Raw genomic sequence first — 27,074 nt, forward strand, 5'->3', positions numbered from 1 at the left:
GAAAGAGGGGACGGGGAAAGTGGGGATCGCCGAGCACGGACAACGCCTCGGGCTAAGGCAGCGGGAGAGAACGCGGGCGGCACACGTCTCGTCGCGCGAGAATTTCGGTTGTTCGCGTGGGTGTTGTTCGGGGTCCCGTGCTGGTGCGACGATCAAACGGGGGTGTTACTCGTGGAAAGTCGGTGGCGTGCCGGGGGTGCTTTCCGCCAGGGAAGTGCACGCGCTGGCCGACGCGTTTACGTAAGAACGGACGCTCGTACGTATGTATCTCAATGTGCGCGCGCGCGTGTGACAAGTACCGACAAATACGGGAGAGCCAGCCGGGAAAGAAGACGGTGGTGGTTTTCGTCGATTCGTGAGTTCGCCGAAAATAGTCGCCCTGGCCAGCGACGGAGGATACCGTTCACCCGGGGCGAGGAATAGCCACGCAGTCATCGAGTCAGGAGGATTCACGAATGGACGACCCGAGACCACTTAATCCCGACCCTCTCGTTTGCATAATTAGCCGTGGTATGCTGCAAGAACCACACGGGGAGGAGGGTTTGCGTAAACTCGGGTGCACGGGGTGAGGTAACAGTCGCGTCGAATACACGCGTGAAACGTATCGGGACGCGGGTAGAAAGAACGAGGAGGAAGGTAAAAGGTGAAGGACGAACGCGAAGACGTCTCATCGTCGAGGAGGAGAAAAAATGGGGGCAAGCTCATCCGCGGAGGATCTTCTCGGGAGAGAGGAAACATTTTTCGCGTATTGATGCGTCTGGTGAAGCTAGCGTCCTCGAGCAAGACAGTCGAGGCGGATAGTGTTTACCGAAGCCAGGACCATCGTTCGACAATAATAAACACGTTCGTCATGGAAATCTCGGTGTTCTTGCTTTACGTGACGACGTTGCTCGGTATCGCGACCAGTGACAAGTGTGCCGACGAGTGTTCCTGCAAGTGGAAGAGCGGGAAGCGTACGGTCGAGTGTATAAATCGCGCCCTGACCAGCATACCGGAGTGGGTCGATCCGGAGACGCAAGTGCTGGACACCAGCAGCAACGACATTCGTTCCCTGCCGAGCAACATCTTCGTACGCGTACGCTTGACGAATCTACAGCGTCTCTACCTACGCGAGTGCCGTATCGACCGAATCGATAGCAAAGCGCTGGCGGGCCTTACGAATCTGGTGGAGCTCGATCTCAGCCATAACCTATTAATTGTAGTCCCTAGTGCAAGTTTCTCGGACACACCGTTCCTCAGGGATCTGGTGCTGGCGAACAACCCCCTGAAGAGGATCCACTCTTACGCGTTCGACACCACACCGAACCTGGTCAAGTTGGACCTATCCCACACGCAGCTTGGGGAGATCGAGGCGAAAGGCTTTCAGGGGTTGGAGCTGCTGGAGAGTCTGAAATTGAACAACAATCAGTTGTCGAAACTCCATCCAGGCACCTTCGAGCCTCTGAACAAGCTCACCAGCATCGAGCTTCACGACAATCCTTGGCTCTGCGATTGTCACCTACGCGAGATGAAGATGTGGCTGGTGAAGCACAATTTGCCAACCCTTCAGGCGCCCGTCTGTCACGGACCTAAACAGTTACTTAATCGTACGTTCACCGATCTGGGGATAGACGATTTCGCCTGTTGTCCGATACTTCTGATCGCCAGCCGATACGCCGAGGCGACGATAGGCGAGAATGCCAGTATCGTGTGTCGGGTTAGCGCGATACCGCCGGCTAAGGTGAAGTGGTATTGGAACGGTAGGATGCTGACCAATCACTCCGCGTTCAGCAGCTACCAAAAGATCTTAATCTTCGAGGAAGGTCAGTTCAGGAAACGGAGCACGCTGGTGCTCACTAACGCCCAGGAAGCGGACTCGAGTGAATTTTATTGCGTGGCTGAGAACCGCGCGGGCAGCGTCGAGGCGAATTTCACCCTTCACGTGTCCCTGAGAACCGCTGGCATGTCCACACTTGGCTCTGGCCAGATCGCGGGCATCTCCGCCGCGCTGGTCGTCCTCATTCTCTTTATACTCCTCATCATTCTCGTGCTGTTCATCCGTCTCAGACGAATGCCCTTGAAGGACGTGAAATCAGGAGTGCCCGCGGAGGGCGGTGTGTCCGGGGACGGCGGCGGTGGGAACAACGAAAATCCGTCGTCCGCGACGTCTACCACACGCAGGAAGCACGAGGAGATCGAGACAACGTCGTTCGGCGTGGAGTCGAAACCTCCGGTGTCGCTGAGCTTGAGCTACGTACAGAGACCTCAGGCAGCGGTGTTGCAGACGGAGAACGAGTACGGAACGATCGGTCGTTTCGACGACCAGAGCCAGCAGCCGTCGGTGATGGTAGCGCCGGGCGCCTGTTTCTCGTCGACCACGTCCTTGATGCCTATCGACAATCCCGATCTGATCAGGGACACGCGTCGCGGCTCCGCGGAGGACATTACGCCGTACGGCGGGGCTGATTACAGCCGCATGGAGGTGGTGGACGACGCGAAGATCCTCTACTCGAGTTGCCTGTGGGAGGGCAGGGACGCGTGCAGGACATCGGTCCCAGTAAGCACGTACCCGTCGAAGGAGTCGCTGGCGGTGGTGGCGCCCATAGTTGAGCAGTTTCCACCGGGCGCGAAGCAGATACGAGTTTGGCAGAAGGGAGTGCCCGTTTTGCCACCTGTCTCGGCGCTGAAGCGTGTCCTGGGCTCGACGCGTAGCTCGCCCGACGAGGGCTATCAGGAAGGGACTGGCACCGACGTCTAGGTACCGCTACTTCACTACTGCGACGCCCGGCACCGTTACCTGGAGCTACGTAGACGCCACCAGGACGACACCGACTGCTGAAAGACGTCCTGTCCAGTGCCGGACGAGTGGTAGTGAAAAACGATACGACAAGTTATTCGGAGGGGGAGACCGTCGTGTTGGCCGATGGACAGGGACGTCGACCTTGTCACGTGGATTGCGTATACATAAAAAAACATATAATATATATACATATACATAACACTCCTACCAACATATATAGAGAAAGAGAGAGAGAGAGAGAGAGAGTGAGAGTGAGAGAGAGAGAGAGAGAGAGTGATCGTTGAGAAAAAGAAGAGAAGAAAGCGGAAACAGTCGAGATATGTTCCGTGTACGTGGATGTGGATTATACATACGGAACGTACGAGAACGGGAGGAAGTCGTCGTCGTCGTCGTCGTCGTCGTCGTCGTCTAAGCCGGCTGCCTGGGAAACGAACGTCCACTTGCCGCGGGATTTACGTGCGAGTGACCGATGAAACGGTCGGGGGATGTGTCTCGCGTCGTGACTAATGCACAGGGGTAATGCACGGGGGTGAAGCACGTAAAACGAAGAATCTGTCGAGGATCGATCGATGCGACCGAATCGCTATCCGCCCGCCCCGAGGAATAACACTGGACGCGATTACACGACGCGTTCTCCCCCCCGTGAGCACGGCGAGCACGTTAAAGTTTTGGAGGATTCGGTGATCCAATGGGCTGGAGCGATGACGCGCCACGGGTAAAGGAGCCACACGTCGTCGTTCGGTGGTGGCCTCCGCAGCACAATACTGACGGGTAATACTTTCTAGAACGGCCAAGGCGGACCTAGGGTGGTGGCGAATACTATAAAGCTATTAAAATCGAGTACAAGGGTGAACGCCTTGCACCGTTGTAAAAGATACGTTTAAACAATGTTTCTTATGATAACGAACACGAAGACTGCAGTGCATGTTCCCAGAGAGATGTGTAGATAGACTGACGCGTGAGAATAATTTCTATCGCCGTGTTTGGCTGCCGTACTATTACTAAACGTGGATTTTCTAGTCAATTCGAGGATGTTAATTAGACGACATTAGATCGGACACGGTTTCGTTCGGGTCACCGTGCCGCCACGTTGTCCGCCATTGGTGCAAGAATAAAAATGGAAGGAACGCGGTGACGACGGGTGGACTACGTGTAACGCCAGTTTTAACATCGTGTCTGCCAGTCACGGTGGTCGTTTTTCATTTGAATACGTGCGAATTACGGGCGCACCGTTCCGACATCGAGGTAAGACCGAGTGGAGGACCGATCCAACGGTAGATCGACGATAACGAACGAGCGCGACGTACGGGAGCCGATATTGTCACTTCGGATGGTTATTGACGTTCGTGTTCCAGACGAAAATTCACGGGAACGATAGAGCGTGAAATATGACGTCGGGTACACCTCTGGATCCGCCGTTGTTGCAATTCTCTTGACGGTAAATTGATTTACTTCTGCCGCGCGTTTAGACACCGTTCGGGGGTTACATCCGCGTACGTAACGACACTGCCTTTTTCGATATCGATTCGACTTCATCGAGGAGTTTAAAGCCCTTAAGTGGTGTGTTCTTAAATAATAGACGTATCGTACATGCGTTATACATATCGCCAGGTCGGTGCGAGGCAAATGTACCGAAAGCTGACAGTTTGGGGTAATTTAATCTTTTAAAGGGCGCACGTAGGTTCAAAATTTTTTAAACCAATTGCTGACTTGTAAAGAATCTGTTTGTTACGAAGGTTGACATATCGGTGATTTTTAATCAGACACATTCGCCTGACAGCATAGTTTATTCGTCTTTTCGGCACGCAGTGGTGGTTGCAGGGAAGCTTGAAAATGATATTCTTATTATGCGAATATGAGTAATTTTAACGCGTGGGGTTTACTTATCGCGCTGGTATCACTTGTCATCCTGGGAAATCCCCTCGTTCCGTGTAATATAGTTTACATTTTTACATTTGATACGGATAACACGACAACACTCCTTCATTAACACCATCACGAAAATGTGTATCATTGACGGTGCAAAATTTCTCATAAGGGTGTGGAGCTAAAGATACACAATTAAATGTACCTAACAAGGGAACACCGCTAACGCAATTTCAACGATTGGAACGCAACTTTGTGGGTTTATAGAGCGAATCAATCTGACTTCATTCGTTTCCAATCGCCCTTTAAGAGTGTGAAAACTAACCTCAAAGTTAAATAGACACTCACACTTTTCCGCGCATAACTCCTAAAGTACAAGAGACAGAAAAAAAAGTCAAACAAATATTTAATAAGCGCTGCAAACTTGCGTTAACAAAATTTTGAAAGAGTTTAGAAAAAAAATACCTGACGGAAAAAACTTTTGAAAAATTTTGTTAACGCGAGTTTGCAGTGTTTATTGCACCATTCAAGTTCTGTTTGAAACATTTTATTCTGTCTCTTGTACTCTAGGAGTTATACGCGAAAAAGTGGGAGTGCCTATTTGACTTTGAGGTTAGTTTTCATATCCTTAAGGGGGAACATCACTGTTTTTTTCAGGAATAATTTACAGTTTTCATAGAAAATTTTTATTACCTACATTTAGTACGCTGTCTTAAGAGATTATACAAAAAAAATAAATAGAAAATCATCCATAAATTTTAATATATTAATTAATCTTCCAGGCCTCCCCACGCGAGCTGGTCGAAGATGTAACTATGGAACACCAGGTCCAAAATCAAATTTCATTTTTTTGTTACAAACTATATGAGTGTAGTTTCCGTTGTGCGTACGGATTTTTTGATTGAAAACAAATTTTTTTAAATACTCTCGAAAAACTGTCCATCTTATTCGCGGATTTTTGAAACTTTTCTTCTAAAGCGCACCATTTTTACAAAAATAATTTGTTTAAAAAATCGGTACGTACCACGGAAACTACACTCATATAGTTTATACAAAAAAAATTAAATTTGATTTCGGACCTGCTGTTCCATAGTTACACCTTCGACCACCTCGCGTAGGGGGTGTAGAAGATTAATTAATATATTAAAATTTATGGATGTTTCCCTATTTATTTTTTTTTGTATAGTTTTTTAAGACGGCGTACTAAAGTAGGTAAAAAAAATTTCTATGAAAACTATAAATTATTCCGGAAAAAAATTCTTAAAAATGCCTTACTTTTCCGGCCGTCTCAGTGGTGTTCCTCCTTAAAGAGTGATAGAGCACGAATGCAATATACCGTTGATCTTGTCTCGAGTCACTCTATAAAAGTAAAAACCCATAAAGTTGCGTTCGAATCGATAAGTGCGGGTTCGCGGTGTCCCCTTATAAGTGTTTCAGTTATAACCACAGGGTAGACTTAGTGTTCCTGATTTCTCGATCTTTTTTGTTTCTCCAGAAATCAGAAATGAGATCATATTTCTTGAGAATTCTCGAGAAATTGAAAAAAATATTGTAAAACTTATATTTTTGGAATAATGTTGATAATATTTATCAAAAACACAAGAAAACTTTTACTAAATGATTATTCCTGTCTAATTTATACAAAACTTGTGTAAATGAAAAAATAGATACTAAATATAATTGGTAAATTTATTTATTTAATACAAAGCGAAACATTACTTTTTGGTTTTAAAATTTATTTTTAAATAGCACAATGCGTCTAATGTAGCGTCAGCGAATCTATTTTTTTGTAGCAAAATCTGTTATTGTTATATTTTGACGTTTTAGAAATATCTACATTGGCTGTTAAATGAAAAAATGTGTCTTTTCACCCTTTTGGAAGAAATTCTGGATCATGCAAAAATGTTATACGGGGTACAATAGTCTTATCTCCTGTTTTCAATATTTCTTCTTTAATAGCCACAGGAAACTCATTAGGTACTTAATTCAGTATACAATTTTTCTAAAATTTTAAATAAGAATTTAAGAGCACCTTCAGCAGTTAATAATATCGAATCTTCTGTACTGTGATTTTCTATTGAAATTCGTATAGGTTCTTATGTTATTAATAAGATGTATTATAAATTGTAGATGTGTTTATACGTTCGCGATTAACTAGTAATACATTCATTTACGAAAATAAATGAAATTTATAATATTTTTCCTAGACTTAAGTTTCTCGAGAAATTCTAGTATTTCTCGAGAAATAAAAAGTAAGCAATTATAAAATTTCTCGAGAAATTCTCGAGAAAGCATTCTCGAGAGGGAACACTAGGTAAACTTATCTGTGTTAATAAACACTCTGCTCGAAAAGACTGCGAATCCTGCTCCTACACGTGCGAAGTGTCGCCAACTCACCAATGACACCATAAACGTCGAAAACCGAAAAAATTAGCTTCCTATCTGAAATCGTCCTTCGAAATGCTGAGTCTTCGGTACAAGTTGCCTCGGTCACTGGCGTCTGATCGCACATCTCCGCGAGCGATACACGCCGGAACGCTGCTCAACGAGAGAACGCCGCGATCCCAGAACGGTATCCGTCGTCGATCGATCTGTCATCCGTTTCGTTTCGTTTCATCCCCCTTTGTTTTAATATTAACCGGAGCCGATAGAATCAATTACATAAGACTGTATAGTAAGCACAGGAAGCCCGTAAGCCAATTGCAAGCGGGAACACATAAACTATATTGCTCAAACACTGAAAACGAGGAGCTTGCGATTGGTTGACCGGCTGATGCCTCGCGTTAGTGTCTTACGTAAGCGAGTCTGTGTGAGTTGATCCTGGACACTTGGCGGTAAGCGGTAAGCCGAAACGCCAATTGCGAATATCGGTGTTACCAGCCTGTGTCTTTGTGCGTCCATGTCTTGCGCGTATGCGTGTGTGTGTGCGCGCGTGCAGGCAAGTGTGCGCGTATTTACCCAACCGGGTTGTACGTGTCTCGAGTGCCTGGTGTGGTCGAATATACGTTATGGAACGTCGTGTGTGATAATATGATCGAAAGGGTCGCGTGCCTGTGCATACGCGCGCGCGCGCGCGCGCGCGCGCGCGCGCCAGCGCGTGCCGGGGAGAGATCGAGGGTGAGATGATAGCGCGTGTAGCGCATCGCTCGCCATTGCCACCGATTGCTTTATCGCCTTTCGTTCGACTCGGCTGCTTTCCCTCCGCTCGACGATCCCGGGAGCGTTTCGGTAAGGGAAAAAAGGCCAGACCGCGTTACAGGTGTAGCCCAGTTGCGTTCGAATCGTATACTTTGCGACGTGTTCGGCGCGGAGGGGGGCTTGGGTGATCGATAATACGTGGCTACTGGGTGGAGAACACGAGACGGGACACGTTTCTGGCGGTCATTTTATTCGCCAACGAACTAGACCACCCCCCGGTTTATTGGTTGTTTCGCGGAGCAGTATTTCGAAGGAATTACGGTAATCGTGTCCGGAGGGGGCTACCGAGCACGTGACAGCGAAGGAGCACGAGGGGGGGCGTTGAATGAAATCTCCTGCAAAAACGGCCCTTTTCCCCCGCGGCCGTTGAACCACGCGCGCCTGGGTCACGATTCGTGAGCATCGGTAATTACGCTCCTCTGTTCATCGGCGATGGCCGACCCAACGGTTCCGTGTGACCTACAAACCGTACTCGAACGAACAATCCGAAGGGACCGGGGGGGATTTTTCTTTCCACCGTCGCGCGGAACTAAATTACCCGCGCCCCAGACGTGAACGTAGAATGGCCGACCCGCTGCCCTCTTGCGCTGATGCACCGTTCACCTTGCTGCGGGATAATTTATGCTCTTTAACTGCTTGCGTGGCGCGGATATATTGGCACAGGGGGAGGCGGAGGGGCGTGATAGGGAAGCTTGAAGTGAGATCGTGAAATAGTAAGTGTAGATAACAGTTTTTTGGTTCTCTGATGTGACGAAGCTGTTCGTAAAGAGTTGGTTCATTTTGGACGTGATTAAACACTTGAAGGCTTATCGTTAGGTGTAGTTTATTTTTCCAGAGGTTTCTGTATCGGTTTATGTATTGTCCAGCAATAAGGAGTGTTGCATCGAAGAAATCTGTGTTAGAGGGATGATGTACAAGAATTTGGTGGCATATGGTCCTCGCCGAAGTAAGGGGGTGTACTGTCAACATGAATCTATAAATCAATATTACTGGGGATGAGGCAAGCTCGAGGCAGATGTTTTGCTTCCAGTTAGACTTTCATTTCGATTTTTCAAAAATGATGTTGAGATCTCCCTAGCAGAGTTGTCGTTTTGAAAAATTGTTTTCTTTTGTCGAATTACTTTAGGAGTTGTCTGCATTCGGCATTGTAAATATTTGGTATCATTAAGTCGAGACAAAGAAGTTAAACGATTAGAAGTTAGACGTAAATTAAGTGTGATGATGAAAAGTATAGGCGAGTTTGTGTGCAATTGATTTCCACAAATGAAACAAAGTGCTTGTGTCTTCATCGAAGTTGATTCGCGGACTTTTGTTAACGGGATATTACTTAGCTATTTTTATGAGTATTATGTGTCACCAAATTCTCCAAATTTTCTTAAACGCCTTGGATAAACTGCAATACGTATTACCATGGTTAAACAATAATGAAACGAGTATAGAAGCCAGGAGTATTATAATTTCTCATTGGAAAGGTAGCAGGAATCGTAAAAAGAAATTGGGAAACCAACGAACAGATTAGAAAAGAGCATCATAGATAGAACGTCTGTGCAAAACAACTCCTACTGCAGAAATAAGTTATCAAAGACACTAGGAAAACGTTTCGTAGCGTGGGATCATGCGTAGTAATGTGAAGTAATAAACATTCAAGAATTCAGAGAAGTTCCATAGAAGCTCGATACACCAAACCTGGACATATAATATTTATTGCTAGAAATATCAAGTTATCTTATCCGTTCCCGAAAGGTGGTATTATTATTTGCTTGTACCACCAAGGAAATGGTGACTTATAATATGATATTCTTACCCTTACCTTTACAAGATATTCTCGCAGAGTTTTACCAGAGTCAAAAATATTTTTAACTTTACACAACTTGCAACTGCCCTGCTACATATCAGATAAACAATTGAAGAGTCCTGTTACAAAACCCTGTAAGTGCCAAAAATCAAATTCTATACCACAGTACTACCATTGACACGTAGAACATTTTCCAATAAAAATTATTATTTTTTTAACAAGGACTTCTTACTAGTTACAATTCTACTTTCCCCACGAGGTCCAGAATTGGCATTTTCCAGCTTTACCTTTCAGCCACATTCTCCTCAGGCACACTGCGTCTGCTACGAAAGCAAAATTCATATCTCAGCCTCACTGTTACCTCGATATCTGAAAATACAGCAAAACCGAAACGAAGAGCTGAACCCCGAGAAATGCATCTGTACCAATAACCCTTCAACTTGCTCGAAACGTCAAAACTTGCGCGTCTATTATCAAAGCTTGCCATCCACCCATCTGCGAATACCTTCCGCGCCAAGTTTCGTTGACGTAGCCAGCCGCGCCCGCAGTTTCCAGCGAGCCCTCCATTCTCATCAATCTGCCGCAACATCGCGGCTGCTGAAATTTGCCTGCCTGCATACATTTTCTAAAAAAGTCACGTCTATTTTTACGCGGCTGGCCTGAAAATGTTAATTAAGCTGACCTTGGCAGGCATTTCGCGACAGAGTCACGCCACCGCGACATTTAGGGTGTTGTGGCGGTGCCCTGGAATGCGATATTTACCGCGCATTATCCTCCCCCGCTGCTCCTTATGCACCGTCGTCGGCAGGCGGTGCTTCGTTCCGATCGAAATCGTTGCGAAAAAGGAAACAAGAGAGAGGAAATGTCTTCCCCGTCCGTTTCAACGGAGCGGAAAGGAAGCGAGCAGCGAGATGTCTCTTCTCGATGCCAGCAATGAATGGTAGTCCATTAAGGGTACGAGCTCCTCGTGCTTTATTGAGAGTAAGATTGGAAACTAAGATTGGAAGCGGTACAAAAACTCTTGTATCAATGAAACTGACGGCGCAGCGTCAATTATGGCGAATAATCAGACCATTCACCGGCAGACCTCCTTTCGCCCAGGCTCCGTTGAAACGAAGTAATAATATTGCCGCGGCGGAGGACGTTCACAGATCGTACGGATATTACGCGATATTGATCCGCCGTTTGATGCATCGGAGCAGCCCTGAAAATTCGGATTCTAATGAAACTTCGTGCGAATGTAGAGCGTACCGGAGTATGCAAGTACTTAAGAATTTCTTTTCTAGGCAAACTCACTCTGAAGGGGTGAAATCAGCCCTTAAAGTTCTCGCGTGTTATCGCTTTCTTAATATGACTTACTATTCTTTTGTAAGTGTGGTAAAGCATAAAAAACTGAAGAATTTTTATATTTAAAGGTTTTTTGCATCTCGTGCCGTTACAAAGTTATATTAAACAATCGAAAAACGCGATGTCTTTAATATCTTTGCATTTTTACACCCCTTCGGAGTGAATTTACCGCAGAAAAAAATGCTTCTTGCATATTTCAGTGTGATCTACATTCGCACGAGGTTTCATTAAAATCTGAATTTTCGGGTTTGTGAATATTTCCTTGTTAGTTACACACATCAGGGCTTGGCGCGACCCTAGCATTTTCATCGACAGTTGGTGTGGATGTTTCTTTTCTCGCGGCCGACATGATAATGTTTGCGCAGGCGGGCACGACGGGGTTAATTAATTGTAAAATAATGATGCTCGCTTGGCGCGCGATGAATATAGGTAGTGGGGCGGATGTTGAATTGGATTTAATCCGGGACAGGCTGATTAACAAAGGTTTGTCTGGCGATACAGTGGAACGTCTGTTATCTGAAATAATAGGGAGATGCCAGTGTTCGGATAGTAGGGAGTTTCGGATAGCGGAACACTCGCCTTTCTGTCGGCCAGCATTGTAGGCTTTACGCGAAATGACGCAAGCACGAGGAACAGGAATGAAATTTTTTTTTTTTTGAATTTGCGGGGTTCTTGCCTTTCTGCTTGATGAGTTGTGCAAGGCTTTAAGATGTTCAACCTTGTGGGGTAACATTCCTCTTGCGCTTCAAATAGTCAAATGATGTTATTACATTTTACTGTTAGAAATTTCCAGTAAAAGGGACATTCACCATTGCAATTATTTCATTCAATTCTACTCTACAAAATTTATAATCATTCGATTATTTGGCGCACCTACTTTTTACAAATTCAGATCACTAAAATATAAACTTTTTAACGCAGAATAATTAATGAGAATTAAAATGTATTATTGGTATAATTTTTAAAAATTAATTAAAAAATTTATTATTGGTATAATTATATATTTATACCAATAATAATTTTTTAAATTAATTTTTAAAAATTATACCAATAATACATTTTAATTAAAAAAATTCTTTAAATACATCCAATTATACATTATTAATTTCACATAAAATTGTTACGACCAGAGTTAGTTTCAACAGTCACAGAAGAATGTTTCAGGTGGGGGGGGGGGTACGTTCTGTAAGGACATGCTCTGTTGAGATAACAGAGGGTTTGTGCATTAAAGTTCGTATAATAGACGGTCCACAGTATTTCGAAACGCAACCATCGCGTAAAAATGCAGCAGACGCGCTCCGCTAATTCCTCAACAGCAATGACATCACGTTTTCCAAAAGTTTCAAAACCGAGCGCCCACGTTCGCCACTGCGATACGAATACACGCGTATATTCCACTCCAGATGACGCGAAAAAAAGGTTTTCCCTTTAGTTATTTTTTGTACTTCTCCCCCTTTGTAGCCCCGCGTCGGTGTGGAATTTTTAGGATAAAATTATGCCTCCCCCCCCCACCACCACGTGATCTATGTCATCCCCAATTGAAAGGACGAAACAGAAATACGGCAACAAAACACGGACCTATACGCGCACGTACACAACAGGGGCAAGAGATTTGCGTATAAAAAGGCTGTCTGCGGAAAATCCGCGTTTAGAATCCTTTTTTTTTTTCGTTCGGCTATGCCTCGGTACGAATCTCAGACAGAATGGCGCACGGACACAGCGGTAGCTAATGAACATCCGCGATGCCAGCTCTCCCGATGCTACTGCTTACAATATTGCGATCCATTTCATTTGAGAGTCACAAAAGCCGAGACAAGCTGGCGTGTTTGACAATGAGTCGTACCGGAAAGATATCACGGGCAATTACCCGATACCTTATCCATCCAGGAGGTTGGGAGATATATATTGCCTCTTCGTAGGCAACGCGAGGAGCATTGCATTTTAATTTTCCAATCGGTTCACCTGTCTCGTTGCACACGTGCGTAAGAAGCTTTAAAACAGACAAATTATTCAGGAACTCTTTTGAAAAGAGGTAGATATAGGTCGAAATCATACCAAATTTTTTTCTAGCGAATGGTACCTGTTTATGTATATTCATTAATTAGGCTGACCCAAGTTTCGAGTGAAAAATAATAACAGACAACTGAACCCAAGCCAAAAACATGGATGGATTTTAAAAATATATTAAAAGTCAAGGCTTCTGACGTTTTTCGATTTTTCTTACAAGCCTGTCACCATTTGGAGAATAGACGTGAAATTTTCTTTGAAGAAATTGTGCTTATTTGTAATTGTCAAAAAATCGAGATTTAAATTTGAAAGAATGGGAACGTGCTGGACCTTTACGTTTAATCTATTTTTATAATCCGCCCAATTTTTGTTTCGAAAAAACTTCATTAGTCGTTGTTATTTTTCAATCAAAATTTGGGGGAATCTAATTAATAAATATATATATAAATAATTAATAAATCTTAGTGGAAAAAAATTGGGTATGATTTACACCTGTACGTTTTTCGAAAAAAAATCCTGAATTTGTCTTTTTTCTTGGGCCTCTGAGTAGATGTAATCCTTTACGATGTAATGGACATTAATGTTGTTGAAACATGAGCAAGGTTTCGCCATATATTACCATGTTGTGTCGTGGAAGTGTCAGTGAAGTTTTTTTTAAATCAAAATTGATTGAACAGTTTGTAAGTGGTGGGAAAGTGTGAGAAACGTAACAGGATCATTCTTTGTCACTTTGTTAATATGGAATTTGATGTTAGAGAAAATAGTGATAATAGGGGTTCTTGTTATTACATGCTTATATTCTTATTCTCTTTCCTCTTTTTCTAAAGGTAACTGTATATTTTTGCTTTCTTTCAAATGGAATATTAGTATTTGTTGCTTGAATATTAGGTTTTTTTGTTATTTCACTAGTGCTAATGTTTTCGACCTGGAACGCAGGTATTAAAACATGCATTGCAAAATCTATTCCAAGTTTTTATGTACTTACTGCATGTCGTTCGTTCAGGTTGTAATTAAATGACACTTCTATTATACAAAATGACAAATTTGCTGGAAACAAAACAGGGGGTCATTTAAAGAGGATCCTACCTCGTAATGGTGAAAATAATTTTCTTCTGCATTAATATCGACGAAAAATTGAAGTTTAAAGGTTTGATGGACGTGGAGAAATAAGTTTATCGACACGTTTATAACGCGATTCTAAAAAGACTAGTACCTACTACAAAGAAATCTTAAATATTGAAACTTATCAAACAAAAAACTCGGTGTATTTATTCACTATTATTATTAAACGAAACACTTTTCTCCAGCATTGCAATAGTTTTTTACGTTTACATAACAGTTCGAAATGACTATAACAATGCATAGACTGTCATGTTAATTAAAGACAATTTTACTTATTATAAGAAATGTATTATTTCCTTTTACTTAAAATTACATTTATATTGCATTTTCAGTGCAATGTACTTTTAAGACCTTTGCAGATACAGTCTTCCCCGGATTATCGAGAAATATTTGGGACCGGGGAATTCTCTATAAACCGGGCAGTGGAAGTAGTTAGCAGCTAATAAACTGACCCTTGTCCGGACCCTCGCCTGAACTGTCTGACAAGCACTGATCGACGTAAACCGAGAGTGAGTGAAATAGCGCACCAGCGGAAGACCCTCGGTCGACGTGGAATTGAGTGGTTCAGTACTTATTGAATATGCAACTTTTTATATTACTGATTACACCTTGATGAGAGTATTACCGACGGATTGGTGAGTTCATGTCGATGCAAATGAGTCCAAATATGAAGCAATTCGGTCTATTTTTTATTATGAAAACACGATTAGAGTTCCAGTTCCCCGGTTTAAGGGGAAAAGCGCGCTTCTCGCGATTAACTCACAACATTTCTCCTGCAATTATTATCAAAGTAATTTGCCAATCCTCGTAATATCAAATAGGTAGTAAACATCCAGGCAATTTCTCCTGAAGGCTGCATTTAAGCAATCTTCAGCAGCGATCGCAGCGAGAAAGCAAAACTGTGGGGTGGGTAGGTCTTTCCCAATAATCCGGGGGAAAAAAGCATTTCAATAATCCGAGGAAGACTGTACGTGCATGAATTTCCAGCAGGTGTTATATAGGCACATAGAAGAGTAAGGATAAAAATACAAAGTTTGTGAAAGGTGGTTCGCTGTTGACGATAACATATCGAGTCATAATCCACCCCCCCCCTCGTGGAACTTTGCTTTAGCACTATAAGTTATTGTCATTAATTCCACGCTGCAAACTTGCAACGCCCATGCGGGAAAGCTGCTCGAGCTAAAAATCTTGATATCGACTACTTGAGCTCCGAGTCAAGTATCTCGGACGTACGCCAGGAAAAATGTTGAATGAACCCTCCTCAGGCAGCTTTCTCTTAGCAGCACAGATTAATGCCGCCGATGGTAGGGCAAATCTGTGTAATTTACATGGAAGAATAATTCATACTAGAAAAGAACGTACATGGCTGGACATATCTTGATATCGACTACTGGAGTTCTGATTTAAAGATCTCGAACGTGTTTCGGAAAAATTGAATTAACCCTCCCGGGGCTGTTTTGTGTTAGCATTATTGATATTGGTTGCAGTGCAGATCTATGTGTTTCGAATGAAAAAATAATTTACACTAGGAAAGGAACGCGGTTGAACATATATTGATATCGACTACTGGAGGCTTGATTTAAGTCTTCCGAGGTGTTTATCAGGTGAAAAATTGGGTCGCAGTTCACTATTGAAATGCGGATGTGTGTCATTTATAGGAGAAACTAATAATTAAAGAGGAAGTATAATTAACAGAGACGGAACGTGGCTGATCGTATCGTGATATCGACTACTGGAGCCTTCACTACGTGTGTGCTATTTCACTCGCGATTCAGTTTACTTTTGATTCAATCCTTTTTTGCTCCTGCAACAATACGGCGAACCATGCAAATTTATGCAAACATGTTAAATCGATGGATGTCAACATTGAGCCAAACACATTTCATCGGACGGTAGTTTTCCGATTACATGAAGATCTCGATTTCACGAGCCCCTTAAAATCAATTCGGCCCCGGGGAATTTTTATTTCAATATCAATTCTTTTCGTAACTATTCCAAACAAACAGCCCATGTATATCGCGCCGATTTCAGCGAGCAGCTTAACGTTTCACCTAAAATACCTTGGCATATGCAACGAATTTGAGTAGGATATGTATACATCTTAGAAATGAACGCGTATTTTAATGGAAACATTATCCAGACAATATCTTAACTAGGAAAAATGTACTGAGAAAATTTTATAATAGAAACTGAAGGACTGCTTCCATTTTTGGAAGATACAAAATTGTCGTCTATAGTGTAGCAACTTTAAAAAATATTGAATGGGCATCATAGCAATTTATCATTTGCCAACGTTTACATAATTCTTGGAAGAACATTTGCAACACTTTAGTAATTATATAACTGCATATACCCGCAAGAAATTGCTACATTTCTCTGGTAACAAAATTTGTGCGAAGAAGATAAAACAGCTGCTGAGATTCCTTAAAAGTCACAATCTTCTTCAGGAGTTACGAATATTGATACTATAGATTGAGTCGTTAACCTTTAGAGGGCCGTGATTTTTTCATTGAAATTGTAAATTTTATTTGCTTAAAATTTATGCATATATACCACCAAAATGTCCGGCAAAGTATCCAAATTCTTAGGTGGCCACTATAGTGGCCAGCCCAGCCCTCTAAAGGTTAATATCCCAACTTAGAGGTTGACGTGACTTAAAATAACTAAATTAAAACAAAAAAAATAAAATTCTGCATAAAGTACACGTAAATTCATAAAATAGTAGATCTGTTTGAAAAAGAGAGTTTGCCTTATTTTAATATCGCTGAGAACATCGAGAGATTGAAAAGCAGGCCATAAACAATTTTCCTGTCGAAAAGCCAGAGAGATGAAATCTATACGCGTGCTTCGCGAGGTTTTGCCAATGTCAAAATAGTGTGTGCAACGACGACTATACATCGTGGAAGCAGGTCTCTGCGAGACTCCGTACGCACGAGTCAACTTCCAAGCGAACACATCGGAGGCAGCATTTAAACGGCAATAGAAAGCATTTAGCCAAAGTAATTACGTAAATCCCGTGTATATCGACCAGTTTGCAATAGAAACTACGTTAATTGCTCGACGTCTCTTTTCGTGCTTTCCTTCGATCGACTCTCGGTTCAAGTAGTAAATTCGATGAATTTAATTAGCACGCTGTCGTGTCTCGTTTGATGTTCAGGCAACAACTTTGCTTAGCTGGGTTAGTCGTACATAATACAATAATACGCTTTCTGTATCGAAGAAATAGCGTCGTCAAAGATCACTGCGAACGTACCGGGTGCATCAGAAGTATAGGCAAAATCTTAGCGGGGTAGTGGAACGAAATACAAATCTTTTTAATGCAAATTCAATAAAATTCATTAGGTGATTATAAAAATCGATTTAAAGAATAAAACTCAGTTTTCTTTTCTTCTTACAATACCCCTTCTTTGAGGGGTGCCAGGGCCCCTTGGCCGCCCCCTCCCCCCTTTGGGTGCGCCGCTGCGTGAACGTGTATGTTTAAAAATTCCCGGATTTTCTTGCACTGGTTTGACAACCATTTTGAGTGAGTTGTATAAATTTTTCTAGATTAATAAATGGGAATCGAGTAAGTTAAACTTTCTAAATGACTCTAAAGGGAACTTTGACGAATTCAGACTCAGATATCGAGACGGCCATTGTACGGTATACATAGTACGTAATGACCTTAGCTTTTTTTTAAAACTATTAGTTGGCAAATCTACGTTCATTTAGACATTTCTGTTTGGTTTTCTGAGTTCCATTAACCAGCGAAATTTTTACCTACAGTTTCAGCACACCCTGTATATACTCTGCTTTTCCGCAAACTTCTGACAATTTAAATGCTCAGAAAATAGTATTTCCTCTAAACTCGTTCCTGATAAATGGCGTAACGGCAGTTGTTGGTCGAGTTATAATTAACTGTTCAACTGGTTACAGCGAGCCACAAAATTTCTGGTACGGGCAGAAAGTTAATAAAAAAATTTGAAAAAAAAAATGGTTAATGGAAATAATTTTAAAGTACTTTATTTTAGGATGCATAGTTTCGATAGTTTATTAACAGACTAGTATGGCAAACCAGTAATGTTCTGTATAGAATCAAACTGAAAACGGAGTGTAACAAGTTCTGGTTACATCTCATAAAATAATTAGAGAGTACAAAGTATTGATGATACTATAAGTGTCCTCGTAATATGTAAAATGTTAATTGCAGACACTTTTAATATTTTTCAAAATGTAACTAAATAATTTCGAATATCGGGCTTTAAACTCTTTAAGCAGTGGAGGCTAAAATGTTTTGTCAAAAGTAATATTAGCTGCACTGTGTTTGCCAAACACTGTTTGCGCGTGATTAACAAAAATCTTGAAAAAAAGTGGAAGTTAATACTTATTGTCGAAAATAAGTTCACCACATTATTTCTGATGCCAGTAACACTATCCATAAGTTTGCAAATCTAAGGGTTTATTTATTGCAAGCATTCTAAAGAGAAATGGTTTAAAATGCTATAACTTTGTGGAAAGGTTGTAAGTCATACAAAGAAATTTGGCAAATGATAAAAGAGAAACATTAGAATAGAAGTACCAGATAAAAGCAGAAGATAATCCTAGTAGTTGATATTACCCAGTGATTATATTCATTTATTTGAGCTTTTTGATGACCTTACTCTGAAGTTTGATTCGTAGCTTAACACATTTATAGTACACCTTGGAACATTCCATTTAAAACTTTATTTAAAAAAAAAAAACATTTTGCGCCCCCTGCCAACCTTACGCCCTAGGCAGCTGCCTATTTACTTAGTTTTGCCTATAGAGACAAGCCGGGCGTGATTACATGCACAGTTTTTCGAGCATTCTGAAAGCTGACATTAAAGACGTTCACAACAACACTGCGAGTCGTATAATCTAACGGAACGGCTCACCCTGGCCGATGATGAAGTAACTGGCGTTAAACCGTAGGCACTTCGGTGCTTTATAAAATTCTCGATGGCAGGGACACGAAGTTGCCATTTAATGGCCGTTTCGTCGCCGTCGCCCAAAGTGTCTCCCTCCTGTGCCATACGACCGAACCGAAGCTAAACCGGAGGAGACGGTTCACACGATTTAATGCTTTCGAAGCTATCGAGAAGCAAACACAACCCTCCTAAAGTTCAACAGTTCGCGAACTTCCTCACCGCCGTTTCCTCCCTTCCTCCCCCTCCCCTCCTCTCGCTCCTCTCCTCTTCTTTTATTAAAGAACTTAATACTCAGACTTTTATTGCTCCCTTAGGAGGGATAAGTAATAGTCCTACCATCGCCCGCCGCGTGGCTTGATCTTCGTTACCGGCGCTTTCTGGGAAAGAAACTTCTTCCTTCTGCGCCCATGCTACCTTTCATATTGTGGCGTTTACTCTCAGACTTACGTTAGTTCATGCACACGTACAAGCAACGTCTTACGACGCACAGAAAGGGAAGAAGGAGGAGACAATGGTTCCTCGTTTCAGCTGTATATCTCTTAGTGACGAGCATTTCACACACACACATATATATATATATACATATATATATATATATACTTGAAACGCTGCCAAAACGATTACAGAGGGGGAAGGGGCTACAAACAATCGCTACAGGGACTAGGGGATGTTCCGTTGCTCCCTGCGCCTCTTTTTGGTCCCTTTCCACCTCCTTCTTTCTCTTCTCCTTCTTTCTTTTTTAATTAAAGAACATTGTCCGTTGAGAAGGGATCCCGTTGTCTTGCGATCGCGAGGCACGTACCGATTATCCGGCATCTACACGGCCGTCCTGGAATTTACAGGCGGTCGAGAACCACGGGACACCGACCGTTCCCATCGTTCAGATTACGATTAACGCATTGCCAACCGCTCGGGGGAAATCCCCCTGCTGCACGCTGCGTCGCTGAACGACCGGGAGGGGAGATCCCCTCTTTCTTTTTACGCCACGCTGCATTGTGCTCAACGCAAACGCTACGAGAGCGATTGGAATAACTTTAAGTGGACATACCTCGAAATCGAAATAACGTTCGCGTGAGAGCAGTTTTATGAAGTTTACATGGAAGAAATATTAGGTAAACGATTGCAACTCTCTTCAATTTTTCTGAAAATAATTACTCAATTTGTTAACTGAATCATTTTGACGATCCGAGACACCCGATCGTTATTTGAAATATTAATTAACTCGTACTTAAGGGGCTACATAATCTTGACAGGTCGGAAAAATGTCATTTTTAATATTCTTCTTTTCGTATAAAGAAACGTGATATTTAAAAATCAAGATATACACCTTGTGGCGTAAACCCAAAAACTTTGTCTTGAGATTACGGCTAATGAAGTTATTAACGTTCGAAAGTCGTTGCTTTAATTTATATTTTTAGGTATATAGGTATGATTTTTAGAAAAATATAATTGTTAAGATGTGTACTATTAGTATATAATTGTAAATGTATGAATATTGGAGAATTGGTATTGTATGAGGTAAATCAACAAAATGCTCAGTGCAAAATCACGTTTTTGTGCAGCTATTTTGTAGATGTTTTTGGAAGGTTGCTCAGGCCACTATAGAATTAAAATATTGTTGTATAAGAGGTGATTAAGGCTGAAATATCAATCCACCTAAAATTGTGGGTTACGCTACTATTGCGCTGATAGCCTCAATTAAACTATATTCCCTGCAAAACAAAATTTGAAATCTTAAGAAATGGTGCCATAACAGCATTTGTTTCGTGGTACCAAAAATATCTCGGTGATTACTGGACCGATTTGAATACAATTTTGCACGAATATTTTTAAGACTATAATCTAGTACTTCTCGGCGGCAATTTCTCAAAAAAAATATTTTTTGAGAAATGGCAGCTACTCAAAGTCAAGCGTGTGATTTTCGACTTAACTTTTCAGCTTCTTTTGTTAATAAAAAACAAGACAACTGATCGAACAATCGTCTTAAGATATCAAATTTCTTTTTGAAGAGAATATAGCTTAATTTACACACAACAAGGTGTATATCTTGATTTTTAAATATCACGTCTCTTTATATGTGAAAAAATCATAAAAATGACCCTATTTTCCTTATCAAGGGTATGTAACCCCTTAAACTACTAAACGCGACATGCGGTGTACTACTACTACTGTATCTTCTATGTGAAGATAGAAAAAGGTACGGGGAAACATGGTGCTGAATATTTTATCAATAAAATGCTCTGATACACCTGCAAAATGTAACCGGACTGTTTTTTAAATGGAGCTGTATATTTTTCTACATGAATTAATCCGTTCCTGCCATTCGGCGTGTCAAAGTATTGGGTTGTATGTATTAAAAAATGAATACTTGACGGGACACTTCATGTTCTAGGTCAAACATTTTGCATCTGGCTATTTTTTCCGCTCTCTCTCTCTGAACAGAGACGCAAGACGTAAAAGTAGAAGACGTGCTTGAGATTATTCGCAGCTGATTCTGCTCCGTTTAAAAGTTGCGTCGGGCCTAAATGAAGTGCAGGTCGCGGATGTTTTAGTCCTTATATGTATATGCAAAGTAGCTTTTCATGATTCGTATAATTGGACAAAAACTGTATTTATTCGAATAGAGATGCATAAAAATGTCTGAGAAGCGTTCCAACGTCTCCCCCGCATTTAAAGAATTTGGGTCGACTATTCACCGGATTTCGTAGAGGAGGGTAATGGTGGGGAAAGTGTGGACCGTCGTGGATATTTCAACGTGTCACTGCATAAATATAATTATTTCCAGTGTCACCGCACCGTCAAAAGTTACTAACACGCGAAAACCTATTAATATATCTCTATTACTTAAAATTTCAATGCAAGCACATTTACAAAAATATTCTCCCACGCGGACCTCAGAAAAAAGCGCATAAAGTATCAGATTTAACGTTCGCTGCACGATTAATTTCCAAATTTCACTCGATTAGTCAACAGTCGAACATTGTTGGGTAATCGGGATGTTTTAAGTTAGAGCATGCGATTTCAAACGGATCACAAAAGCTGTAGCAATGTCCGACGCGACGTCAGGCGATAACTCGTTCGGTCGGCAAAGTGTTAATACATTCCGCACCGCATTTACCACTTACGAAACTTGCTTAACAGCGAGCAATAGTCTCGTGTTTTGGTTTAACACTTACACTTTGGAAAAATTGCTGCAACTGCGAATCTACTCCATTTTAATTGAAGCCGTATAACACGTAAATCTCAGATTTCGTTAAATGTGAATATTTGTTTTATTAGGTCGGTGCAAAAGTTCGTTCGCTTTATTGAACTAAAGTTTTCATTAATAATAAAAATATACCACATGGTTTGTTAATCAATGTATTTTCCTTGGACGTGTATGAATTTGTGCCATTCTTCTGGCACAAGTATAAGCAGGGGTGGATTTGAAGATTTGGCGCCTCTAGGCTAACAAGCGTCTGCTGCCCTTTCCGCGAAATATCATCAAGTATTTTAATTTAAAATAGTCCAGACATTTTTAATATTAATTCAATATGGCAACTTAGGTGCGTCTGAGTCATTGCTAATTCGCTACATGAAGAAAACGTAAATTGTTTTTAAAGTTCTCTCAAGCCTTTGTGTTTAAACCTTTTCCAATTTCTCTCGCTCAAAATTTGTTACTCCCCAAAATTTTTCGCTCCTCAAAATTTGTCGCTCCACAAAATTTGTTGCTCCCTAAAATTTGCCGCATTCCAACATTTGTCGCTCCCCAAAATTTGTCGCTTCCCAAAGTAATGAAAGAAGACACTTCCATAACACCTTAGGCACATAACATCACCTAACAGTGAGCGAACGAATTTTTCCACTGACCTAATATTTTCATTATACAATAATAATAAGCAGAAAACACATAATTTCACGTGACTGGCGGTTAAGCGATAATGTGGAAGAAACGTATTTTCACGTGACCAGCGCGGCGGCAGAATGTGTTAATTACACAGGCAAGGGTGCAATGTGTTTCGTGTTGATGTGTGAGCTGTGTTGTTCGCGCTACTTGAGGCCAGTCGACACTTCTTTCCGCAACGATTGTATGCGATAATTGCTAACGTCGGTCGGGAGGTGTCACTGAACATACGAACGTGGAGAGGCGGGAATATGACGCGTTCAAATATACGGGGACGTGTGTGGGCATGTAACGAGTGCATGGTGCGTATCCATAAGCGTTCAAGCGAAAAACGAGAGAAACGAACGTTATTTTTTGGTGTTCCGTAGCTTTTACATATATGATGCATGCGTGTGTGTGTGTGTGTTTTATTGGATGAATTTAGCGAATACTGATGAGTGGGGGAGCGAAGGGGGACGCTAACGACAAAGGACGTCGCCACGATGAAAATAAGGTATGGCCGTAACGTGAACGATAACCCTGTCACGCACACTCGACGATTCCGTAGGTGTTCTTAATGCGTTTCGAAGCTGTTTGTTGAACACGTCCGATAAGCGTGTTACATTAACCTGTCGAGCTTTGTCTACTCGATTCACTTCGTGCAAATCATTAAACACTCGGATGGCGGACGGTTCGGGTTGATCACACGGAAGTCGACGCCTGGGTCACTTTGGACCTTGTATCAACTATCCTACTGTACGCGTTTCGAACAATGTTCTTTTTCTTAAAGCAGTAGAGAAGTGATTTTTTCGATTTCTCCAGTTTCCCATACTATTGGGTCCAAAAAGACCCAGCACAGTTGGCCGGGGGTCAAACACTCGTACGTCATGTTCTCCCTGTGGACATTAGCGAGCGCAAGGCATTTTGTGCCATTTTTTTACTATCTTAATCCTGTCGGATACGGGGAGATGCATTTGCACGTGCAGTGCACACACACGTTCGTGTTGATTCGAAAGAAAATTTGATGTTTAGTTGACGTGGAAAGTATCGTGGCTAACGATGGACAAGGGGCGTAGCGATTTCGTTTCGATGATGAATTGGGACAATTCAAACGGGGCACTCTGTGAGTTAAGATAGTGGAGTTTTAATTGTAAATGAGTAACATTTGTGTTCGGCTACGTGATTACTTTTAGTATAATGTAAAAGTAATTGAGTAATATATTATTTGATAGGAGTAGAAAGGAGAATGAGACTTTTGAATAAGTAACGTTTTTACTTGGGATCCCTTTTCGGCAAGATAATTTGGTGGCTCGTGACGGTTTTCTGAGGAATATTCATACATTTCTATCTTCTATGTCTTCTTTACTATTTCATAATGTGACGCAAGTGGAGTGTGCAGTTGTCAGTGTCTCAGTCACTAGAAGGAAAAATCACTAGGTAGCCTAGTAGAGCCTCTCATGATCAGAAGCCAAACTGATCAGCTCCACTTTCTGTACACTTCTCAATTATAGCACTTGTGTACAGAATTAATACTTAACTTAATAATTTTCTTATGCTTTATTTTATAGAGTTAATCAGCTTGGCTTATAAGAGCTTCATTCCAAAATAAAGTGGTTTGCCACTGAAATTACAAGACCTTTCCACGCAACACTTTCTTATGGCTTGTTACTGGTATTCTCTGGATATTCCATTAGTATATATAGTACTAGTTTAAAGAAGATAAAAAAAAAGTACAGAAAATGTCTGAAACACCAGTCTCGAGGCACAGATGTGTTTCCTGTGAAAAGGTCCATGTGCAATCAATACGAGCACTTCGGCAGAGCCACAAAGTGTCTGGCGACAGGCCACTGTGTCTCACTGGTGGTTTCCCCTTATAAAAGCTGATTTACACGGATCAGTTTCGCAACGGTTCAGTGCCATCAGTGTCAGTGGCCTCTTTGTGCCGCTGTCAGTAACTGACACGGGCAATTGTGGACTTCTACATTGCAAAATAGGGAAACGGTATTGTGGAACTGGTACGTGTGAATCCGCCTTAAGAGTTGAAACATTGACGACTTTAACAAACCAATGCGCACCCACGGACGCGCAATGTAATCACGCGTTAATCTCTCAAGAGGATATTTTTGAAGGAGGGTTCTTATGTTCTTTCTTAAAGAATAGTACGATTGTTATTGGTATGCGCTGAAGCGTACTCTTGTCCACTTTTGTAACAATTAAATAATGCGTTAAACGAGGCACGTGGCATATGGTAATAGTAACACAATTCTATTCATCTTTTAACGAAACGTGAGAAAAAAATAGAATAAATTGTTTCCAACCCTACACTACAGTCTCATAGTACTCGCCAGCCACCGAAGTGTCTCGCCTGAATACGTCCTTAAGCGTCTTTTTCCAACAAAAACAAGTTTCTTCGTTGGTCAGTCGATTTTCTTGCAAAAATCCTACCGATCTCGCTACCAATTATGGTCACGATTTGCACTGCCTAATACGTGATATGATCGTTTCCAACGAACATTTCGAATGGGCGATTCGCCAGAAAGCATCCGCCGCGTTATCGCGGACCAGAGTTGGGCATTACTCCAATTGCTTCGAATAAATATTTACCTAAGATAACTATCCGAATAAATTCTATTTAGTCGAATATTTCATCTGGATAATAATTATTCGTTATTTGTAACATATCATTCTACCCATTTATTCGAATAATTTATCGTTATTTATTCGAATAAACTGATTTCGTCTTCGTTTTGTAAATGTGTGTTCATACAATCTACGCAACGAGTAAATAATTATCCGCATCAGAATTACTTATGTTATCTAGATAAATTATTATTCGATTAAAAAAAAATTCGGATAAGTTTCTATTTGACTAAAAATGTATCTGTTTGTGATGAATAGAAGCTTATTCGTTACTCGTCATCCAAATAAAATTTTGCCCATTTCTGTCGCGGACCTTGTTCCTGTTACGATATCTATTGTCGCGAAGAGCGAAAGAAGCGCCGCGTCGCGGTTTCGAGCGCAGTCTCCGTGGGAATTCACGCTTAGCGAGGTCCCTCGATCGGACATCTTTGTATCTCGTTTCTAGGATCCGACTCATCCTCGATCCCTCCCGAAAGTTCCCGAAGTATACATATACATTTGTGCATATCAACCGTGGCATGCATATCGAGTGCGATGTTTGTGTGATAGAGAAAACGTGTCCAGAGGGATGACTGCTCTGGAAGCTGCGAGGGAGTCCCCAATTAATAAATCCCGGGCGAAGGAGATGCGAGCGTGAGTGAACGTGTGGCGAGACGTGTATGCGCGCGTGTCCGCGTGTGCGAGCATATCTTGTAAAGGGGACTCGAAATATCCTAGTTTGTAAATGTAAGGTGAACTCGAGAAAAGTATAGCGGCGAAACTGAAGGAGAGCGAGGGGAGAGGGTTGGGGGCGATATGGTGCGAGCGAGAGGAAGAGAGAAGGAGGGAAGGCTACTTTTATGGGATGTTAACGATGTACAAATGTGTAATTTAGTGTCGCAAGAGAAATCCGTCTACGGCGCGGTGAACACGATAGCGGAGAATACTAAACAGGAAAAGAAAAACACAAAAAATATTACTTTTATTTTACGAGAGCGAGAAGAACGCGCGTACAGGTGAACCTTTTAGAGAACCTAGGCGTACCTATATTTCCATGATTACACATTTTTTGAACGTATACATGACATAGAGAGAGAGAGAGAGAGAGAGAGGGGGGAGGGGGAGAGAGAGAGATAGAGAGAGCTGATTACGTACCATGAGCGAGGGAAGAGTGTCAAGATGGTTGGATGGCCCTCTCACACACTCACACGTGCGGTAAATCATGTGCTATGACGACAGTTGTCGAGAATAAAATTCTTTTCGATCAAAACATTCCTCGTGTGTGTGTTTCATTCAACCATACCCGATCATTCAAGGAGTTCTGTTGCCTTCTTTTGTTTTTGGCTGCAGCCGCCGTTCGTATGGGATATGGGAAGCACTGACAATACGATTAAATGTGTCGACTGAGAATGATTCTAGTATATGTTTTCTAAAACTTAAAGAAGGATAATAAAATAAATACAAATGTGAACACGCAGTTTTAAATTCTTCAAGTTTCTAGTCTTTTCTATTTTATTACTGATTATGAGTTGGCTGTCCTGCTGTGCAACT

The 27,074-nt window shown here is 41.9% G+C and overlaps 1 protein-coding gene and 1 long non-coding RNA gene across 2 annotated transcripts; both read left to right on the top strand.

Annotated features, from left to right (window-relative positions):
• On the top strand, window positions 1-4,740 carry LOC143366882 (leucine-rich repeat, immunoglobulin-like domain and transmembrane domain-containing protein 2). The gene is made up of 2 exons (XM_076808303.1): window positions 1-3,030; window positions 3,065-4,740. The coding sequence occupies exon 1, from the start codon at window positions 752-754 to the stop codon at window positions 2,735-2,737; it is 1,986 nt and encodes a 661-aa protein (XP_076664418.1). The 5' UTR covers window positions 1-751; the 3' UTR covers window positions 2,738-3,030; window positions 3,065-4,740.
• A 10,393-nt stretch (window positions 4,741-15,133) lies between these two features.
• LOC143366848 (uncharacterized) lies at window positions 15,134-26,795 on the top strand. The gene is made up of 2 exons (XR_013084833.1): window positions 15,134-23,418; window positions 23,727-26,795. It is a non-coding gene; the product is annotated as an uncharacterized LOC143366848 (long non-coding RNA).
• Window positions 26,796-27,074: the final 279 nt, after the last annotated feature.

The sequence above is a fragment of the Andrena cerasifolii genome, chromosome 3 (genome assembly GCF_050908995.1).
Source record: "Andrena cerasifolii isolate SP2316 chromosome 3, iyAndCera1_principal, whole genome shotgun sequence".
In the NCBI taxonomy this organism is placed as follows: domain Eukaryota; kingdom Metazoa; phylum Arthropoda; class Insecta; order Hymenoptera; family Andrenidae; genus Andrena; species Andrena cerasifolii.